This window comes from Solanum tuberosum, unplaced genomic scaffold (genome assembly GCF_000226075.1).
Source record: "Solanum tuberosum cultivar DM 1-3 516 R44 unplaced genomic scaffold, SolTub_3.0 scf00102, whole genome shotgun sequence".
Taxonomy (NCBI): domain Eukaryota; kingdom Viridiplantae; phylum Streptophyta; class Magnoliopsida; order Solanales; family Solanaceae; genus Solanum; species Solanum tuberosum.
Genome location: NW_006239028.1, coordinates 387,179 through 395,544, shown reverse-complemented (window position 1 = coordinate 395,544; position 8,366 = coordinate 387,179). Strand labels below are relative to the sequence as shown.

The window sequence follows — 8,366 nt, the reverse complement described above, 5'->3', positions numbered from 1 at the left end:
ATTCCTGATTTACCCTTATCATTAATTATAGTTATTTCCCTATTACATTTTTCAAGACATTCTATTTATTATATTCAAAGAGTGATATAGTAAATCTTAAGAAGTGTGCAAACTCAATAGTGAACAAATATTGTCTGACAGAGGGAGTATAAGAAAGACTCTTAAGGGAACTACATAAGCAAAAATATACTCCCTCCGTTCCTATTTATATATCCTATTTATATATTGTTCTTATTATAAATAGATGTATCTTCATATTTGCTACTATTTCACAAAATCAATACATAAATGGGTAATGCTAAATGACTAGAAATTTAAAAAGTCTATAATATCTTTTTAATTTTAAAATAAACTGATATTTTTTTAATTAAAAAATATTAAAGTTAAAAGGGTAAAAATGTTCAAAAAGGTAAAATAACATAGTGTGAAATATGTTATTTTACCATTCTGACCAAATTTTCTGGCCAAAAGGTTTTTTCCTACATAAATAACAGTATTCTTCATATTTTATCCTTGAGAGTTATTAAACTTGAAAATATGAATTTAACCAACATATGAAAACTAAATCATTAATTCATGTTTATTGATCAATTTAATTAATTAAAATAAATTATTTATGTCCATTTATTGAAAACTTGACTTCAAAAAAACACTAAATAAGAGTATAATAATAAACTTATTTAATTTTTCAAGGAACATGAAATCTAAATTGGTAACATATAAATAGAAACGCAGTGCAGGGAGTATCAAAGAATCAAAATGGAACGAAAAAATTAAAATTGATTATCCTATATTTGAAGATACATTTTGTATAAATGATTCTAATATTTCTATACATGGTATTGATAAATAAACGGTACTCATATTATTTATGATTTCTTCTTAATTTTATAAAATGAAAAGTGAACAATTAAGTATGAAAAATGGAAAGTATTTGTTTGATTTTGACTCAATACAGATAAATATTTTGTATAAATGATTCTAATATTTCTATACATGGTATTGATAAATAAACGGCACTCATATTATTTATGATTTCTTCTTAATTTTATAAAATGAAAAGTGAACAATTAAGTATGAAAAATAGAAAGTATTTGTCTGATTTTGACTCAATACAGATATTTTAAAAGATTAATTTTTTTCTATATATGTAAAATGTACTAAAATATTATTTAATCTTGTGGGGTTAAATATGACTATGAAAAAGTTATATTCCTTCCATTTTATTTTACTTAATCTTTATACGAAAAATAAATATTTCATTATGTAAAATGTATCAAGTCAATAATTTCATTTTGGGGAAAAATGACAAATATACCCCCGAACTATTGTAAATGATATGCAGATACCCTTCGTCATACTTTTGGGACATTGGTTCCCCTGCCGTCCAAAAACTAGAGCATATATACCCTTTATACAAACGGACATACACATGTCATAATCTTATCCGCCGACCTGACATTTAATAAATATCAGATCGACGGATAAGATTGTGCCACGTATCCCTATTTAGTCTTCCGTTAGAGTGAAGGGCATATATATTCTCGTCTTTTTTTCCCTTTATTTTATAAAAGAATTACTATAAAGAAAAATATATTTCTTAAAATGAACTTTTGAAAAGAATAAATAATACAAATAAATTGAAATGGTGAAGTAGTACATTTTGGCTTTCACCATGTGCTTGCTTTCTTCCTCCCTCTCTGCTTTCCCCTGTTCCACCCAACCCCACCCACCCCACTCCCTCTCTTTATATATACACTGTACTAACATTTTCATTTGAATTTCAACACCCAAATTAAAAACATGGGGTTCCTATTTCTCTCACTATTATTGCTTTTCTCAGTAGAAACAAAAGCAAAAACAGAGCATTTTTTTCTGAACAACACCAGCAGCACCAGCAGTAGCAACTCCATAAATGGAATTAAAAGTAGTTGTAATATTTACAGTGGCAAATGGGTTTATGATTCTTCATACCCTCTCTATGATTCTTCAAATTGTCCTTTTATTGACAATGAATTCAACTGCCAAAAGTACAAAAGACCTGATAATTTGTACCTTAAATACAGATGGCAGCCTTTTTCTTGCAACCTGCCAAGGTTTGTTAGAAGAGAATCTTTTTTGACTCATTCTATGTTGCTCCGACTCTTCAAAAATATTATTGGTGCATTGTTAGAGGATCTGACATATGTGCGGTATCATTTTTGAAGAGTTGGAGCAAGTTAGGTTGTTGTTAGTTGTTACTAATTTTTTTATTTTTTTTTGGAAAATGTTGATTTTGCAGGTTTAATGGGTTGGTTTTCTTGGAGAAATATAGGGGGAAGAATATAATGTTTGTGGGTGATTCATTGAGTTTGAATATGTGGGAATCATTAGCTTGTATGATTCATTCATGGGTGCCAAATGCTAAAACTGCTGTCATAAGGAATGAAGGAATTGCTGAAATTGTATTTCTGGTAAGTCTTTTCTTTCTATTGAGAATCTATCGAAAATAACTTATATTTACTTTTTTAATATCTTACTTCTGAAATCACATTAGACATATAGTTACTATTATTTGTTCGTGCTAGTATCTTTTCTCGGTCTCATAATAGGGGTGGAGTCAGAATTGTGCAAGGAAGATCGATTGAACCCTTTATTGAAAGATTACATTATATAGATAGAGAAACTTCTTTTTTGTTCAAATATAAGTTCTTGAATTTTTTGACTTATGACTTTTCCTTTTTTAATCTTTTTATTTGAATTTCTAACTCCGCTCAAAAAAAAAAAAAAGATTGGCGAAAATGTTGGAGTAGCTTTATTTAAGACATGCTTGTCTTGTCCTTGTCTTTATGTAGGCTTTTAAAGGAAGGTAAATTTTGCTACATATATGCATGTATTTAAGTATAAAATTTTGAGTAATCAAATTTAATATAACATAAGGTGTGTTTGATATGGAAGTAAATTTGAAAAATATTTTTAATTTTTTTATATTTGATTGATCAAATTCATCAATTTTTTGAAAAATAAGCTTTTAATTAAGAATCAGAAAAAATGATTTTCCTTGGAACCAGGAAAAACAAGTCTTTTTTTTTATTAACAGTCATTTCAAGATCACCATCACCTCTTAACTGTCCTACCCTCGCCCCATCCCCTTAATAATATTTTTATAAATTACATATAAATATTTTTACATAATATTTTTATTACTTACTTTATTAAACGTTAAAACATATATTTTTTTTATACCAAACACACTCCATAGTCATTACTTCTGTCTTCTAACCTTATAGGATGCTTATTCATAATTATTATAGGTGTTATAATAATGCATGCTTTAATTACAAGGACATGTGTTTTTTTCGGCTGAATTTTATTTTATTAAATTAATTAACAAAGTAGTTGGATTTAAATTAGGAATTTTTGGTTTTGATAAATTGGTGTTTTAAACATTGAAATTGAATTACTAGTTATAATAGAGCTTTTAGGAATTCTTGTGATGTTTTTTATTTTTCAACTTTTAAGAGGTGACAATAATCATAATAATTGTGAAAAAATAAATAAAGCGTGCAGCGTGTTTAAATTTCAAGTTTCACTTTTATTTGCTGTTTGGCATAATAAAGACAACAATGTGGCGGCCGCTCCATATATTTATTGCCTTTTTTTTCACACAGAGGAGAGGAAAATAATAATAATTATATATATATATATTAACAAAACACCGTAGGAATGAGAAGGGTGGGAAGTGGGGCTTCGGGAGTCAGGGGTGGGATGGTCAATGGGTAGAGTTGGGGGCGTTGCGTGGGAGGAGAGGATGTATAAATGTCACTTATAAAACTCGTTTTTTTATTTCTTTCAAGAAAGTCATTCTTTTTATTCTTAATGAACAAAAATTCAAAATTTTATTCAACGAAAAACGCGAAAAATGAAAAAATATATATTTCCTCCTAACGTAGCACACATAGCAAATCACGGAAACACTTATGAGAATTGAATTTTTTTTGTCGGAATTTAAATTTTACTTTTTTTTTTTTTTCGTTTTCCACACTTCTTTGAATCTTTTTAATCGACAAATATTTTTAAAGCTGGAATTGACAAATATTGGAAAAAGAACACACGACAATCATGACTAAATTTGAACACAATTTTCTTTTTGAAAATTATATTATAAGCATATAGATTTGTCATCAATTTTGCCGGAGATCACGTCGTAATTAAGGGTGATTTGGTACAAGGAAATTGTTTTTATTGATTTATTCTAGTGGAGGAGACCATTAGTATGAAATGTCAATTGTGAAATTTGTTTTTCCAATTTTTATGAGGAAAGACATTTTTTATGAATTTGTTTTATGAGCAGGGATCATTTGATACAGAGTTTAAGAAAGTGAAGAACACTTGTCAATTATGTGATTTTAAATTAAAGATATATAAAATAGGAAAAAAGAACAAACATACCCCTGAATTATTGTAAATGGTATGCAGATACCCTCCGTCATACTTTTGGGACATTGATGCCCCCGTCGTCCAAAAACTAGAACATATATGTCCTTCACTTTAACGGAAGACTAAATAGGGACACGTGGCACAAACTTATCCGTCGATTTGAAACTCAATAAATGTCGGGTTGGTGGACAAGATTATGACACGTGTATGCATGTTAGTATAAATGGTATATAAGCTCTAGTTTTTGGACGGCAGGGGGACCAATGTCCCAAAAGTATGACAGAGGATATTTGCATACCATTTGCGATAGTTCAGAGGTATATTTATCCTTTGTTATGATTTTAAACATGTCAGGTAGAAAATAAAAGTTAAAAATTATATTAAAAAGACATTATTTTTCAAAAGAACTTAAATAGAAAGTAAAACACGAATTGAAACGAAGGGAGTAACTTTTGTAATATCTAGATTGCCTATCTTGTCAAACACCAATCTCGAAAACAATATTTACACAATCAAATTATTAGATACTATAACAAGTTAAAGTTAACTAATAATATAGGAATGTTACACTTCAAATATAGTATATTTGGAGTGTATATGAATCAAAGTTATGCTAATAAAGCCATACCTATTTGTTATATTAGTAGTTGTGGGTAGACACACCACTAGAGTTGTTGTTTGAGAAAAAGAAGTATTCCCTCCGTCCCTATTTAGTTGTCCATTTTGACAAATCAAGAAAGGACAACAAATTTTTTCCTATTATACCTTTATTTAAATAAAGTTGTCATAAATAAAGTAAATAAACTTATGAACTTCCCAACATTGATTAGTTATCTTGAGTTAATTTATTTTGGAATTGTAATTGTACTATAAGGGTAAAATTGTAACTTCACTATGCTATTCATTGTTGCCTTAATCTGTGTGTCATTTCTAAAGTGGACAACTAAATAGGGACGGAGGTTGTAATTAGGAGAACAAGACAACATGTAAAAGTTTGGTAGCCCATTAATTACTTATTTGATACTCTTTCTTCTCTAATGTCTAAAGTTTATATATGGCAAACAACATACTTGGACCACTTCTTTACTACTTATGCCAAGTATATTAAATTGCATTGTTTTTTTAATAAGAAATAACTTTACTTTTCTTTGAAAAAACATTACACTTTCTCCATAATGAAAAAGATACTTACATGTGCAGTGTCCCTTTTGTAGTTTTGATCTTTTAAATTTGTCACAAGTGAGTACTTCTATTTACTGAGGACATGACATAGTTATAGCTCATTGAAGACGTGATCTTAAATAAGAAGGTATGTGAAGAACACAAATTAACATAGAAGGTGTGTGGAGAATACAAAATTAACATAGAAGGATTTTAGGTAAGAAGGTGTCCATACCAATAGGTAGGAGTGTACTGACTTGTCGTCCATTCGAGTACATTGCATTACTCTTGTTTCGTATATGTTGTATAGAATAATTTGTTATAATATTATTTTGTTGTAGTATTGTTTTGCTACTATCTGTTGTTTCTTTTATTTCCATTACCTTTTTTTTATTAGACTTCTTTTATCTTGAGTCCATGGTCTATCAAAAACAATCAATCTACCTCTATAAAAATACAAGTCAAGTCTGATTATACTCCACTCTTCCCAAATCCACTTCATGAGACTACACAGATATGTTATTATCATTATTGTTATAAGTGAGCGCGTTCGATCTTTGTCAAATATTTATCAAACTCTGATTGTGTAATATAGGATTATGGAGTAAGATTGTTATTGTACCGGACTCCTTACTTGGTAGACATGGTGAGAGAAAATGTTGGAACTATTCTAAAGTTGGATTCTATAATAAGTGGCAATGCTTGGAGAGGAATGGACGTCTTGATTTTCAACAGCTGGCATTGGTGGACCCACACCAAAAGTTCTCAACCGTACGATCTTCTCTTATCTTATCCCCGTTCTTTTAATTATATAAAATCATATTTGAATGAGGTTATAACTTATGGATCGACTCACTTAGGCTGGTTCCACAAGCCTGATCCATCAATTCTATCCGGCCCAAGACCAGTTGATGACATATCAAGTCAACTTGGCTCATCCAATTTCTCGAGATCAATAGTTAAAGAAAATTCGAATTGACTCGAGATGTTAGTAGATATAAAGTAAAAAACTTTTTTTTATATAATTGCAGGTGGGATTATATGCAAGAAGGTAATAAAGTATTTAAAGATATGAACCGTTTGGTAGCTTATTACAAAGGGATGTACACGTGGGCAAAATGGGTTGACCGAAATGTTGACTCATCTAAAACCAAAGTCTTCTTTCAAGGAATTTCACCAACTCATTACGAGTAAGTAATTACTTTTTCTTCAAATCATTTCAATTTGTGATTTACTCTAAACTTTTTTTCCAATTTCTTCAAGTAGCAATGATTACATTTAGTGGATGCCAAATTTGCATATTGAGTTGAATTTGAACAAATTAAAATAAAATGAATCAGTAAATATTGAACAAGTCATTAACCACACAAATATTAATGTGGAGATGGATTTAGGTCAAGATTAGCTAAACAATGGGATATAGACCACTCCATCCAACTCTTGCCAAATTTTGATTTATTTATTTTCTTATAGTAATTAGCTTAATTACCTATTATTTTATTTTTGCTTTATTATGGTAAGATATCGAACAAAAAAATAGTTTTTTCTTTTTCAAAAAGAGTCAATTTGAACTACATATTTAGTCTAGACCAATCCAAATTTTAGATTTCTTGAATTGGGCAAGTCAGATGTCTGTCCAAACTTAAACGAGTTGAACGAGTTATATGATTATAAATTAACTTTATCACTTCTTATTACATAAGTTTCCTTTTCTTTTTTTTAACATGCACTTATTATTGTAAAAATATCAGGGGAAAAGATTGGAATGATCCAACAAAATCATGCAAGAATGAGAAACAACCCTTCTTTGGCATAAGGTATCCAGCAGGGACAACTCAAGCATCCATTGTGGTTAACAAAGTACTAAGCAGAATTAAAAAATTTGTTCATTTATTGGACATTACAACACTTTCTCAATATAGAAAAGATGCACATCCAACTTCTTATAGTGATCACAATACTTTAGATTGTAGCCATTGGTGTCTCCCTGGATTGCCTGATACTTGGAACCTCCTTCTCTATACATCACTCATTAGTTGAAGACGAAAATACGACCGGATTTTATGTTTTCTATAACAACACCTTGTTGTAACAGCCAAAACATATCTGAACAGATGGTGTTGTTATAGAGAGGTTTGATTGTGGTGAATGATTTTCAATTGTAAGGTGATTTTGTGTTTAGGAATTTGTTTGACTTTAAATTGTCATTTGATAATAGTCAACAAAATAAGAATGGTTAGTGAGTGTTGAAGTGTAATATAGAAAAAAAATGTGATTTTTAGGCATGAGAGGATGCCTTAATTAGTTGAATTTGATGAGGCATATTGCCTTTGAATTTGTACTTAATTTCTGTTGATTCAATTGATGTTGTAAGATTATTTTTTATTATAATAATTTAAAAGTGAAATTTATGAATTTGTTTTATTTATGGCTTAGTAGTAGAGCCGTCAATATGGGCTAGGCTTGTTGGGCCGGCCTGGCCTAACCCGAGATTTAATAGGGCTGGGCTAAAATTTTTGGAGCCCATTTAAAAAAAGGGCTTTTTAGCCCGGCCTGAATAAACCTGCTGATTTGTGGGGCTTGAGAAATATAGGTAGGGCTGGCCCGTGGGATAATACAAATTAATTAAAAAATATAATATAATATTAAAATTTAAAATTAAAGAGATCCAAACTCAAAATCTATTTAAAGTTTTTTAGGAAATCACTAAGTATAGAAGTTGCATCCAGCATGAAAATGTCCAAACACTTGTTGCTACTCGAAACTGGTTACATGGTTTTTCTCAA

At 29.6% G+C, this 8,366-nt stretch overlaps 1 protein-coding gene across 1 annotated transcript; it reads left to right on the top strand.

Moving 5' to 3' along the window:
* Positions 1-1,671: 1,671 nt before the first annotated feature.
* LOC102593679 (protein trichome birefringence-like 39) lies at positions 1,672-7,921 on the top strand. Its single transcript, XM_006348785.2, has 5 exons — positions 1,672-2,096; positions 2,282-2,453; positions 6,176-6,351; positions 6,612-6,770; positions 7,332-7,921. Exons 1-5 carry the CDS (start codon positions 1,804-1,806, stop codon positions 7,618-7,620), a joined length of 1,089 nt encoding a protein of 362 aa, XP_006348847.1. The 5' UTR covers positions 1,672-1,803; the 3' UTR covers positions 7,621-7,921.
* Positions 7,922-8,366: the final 445 nt, after the last annotated feature.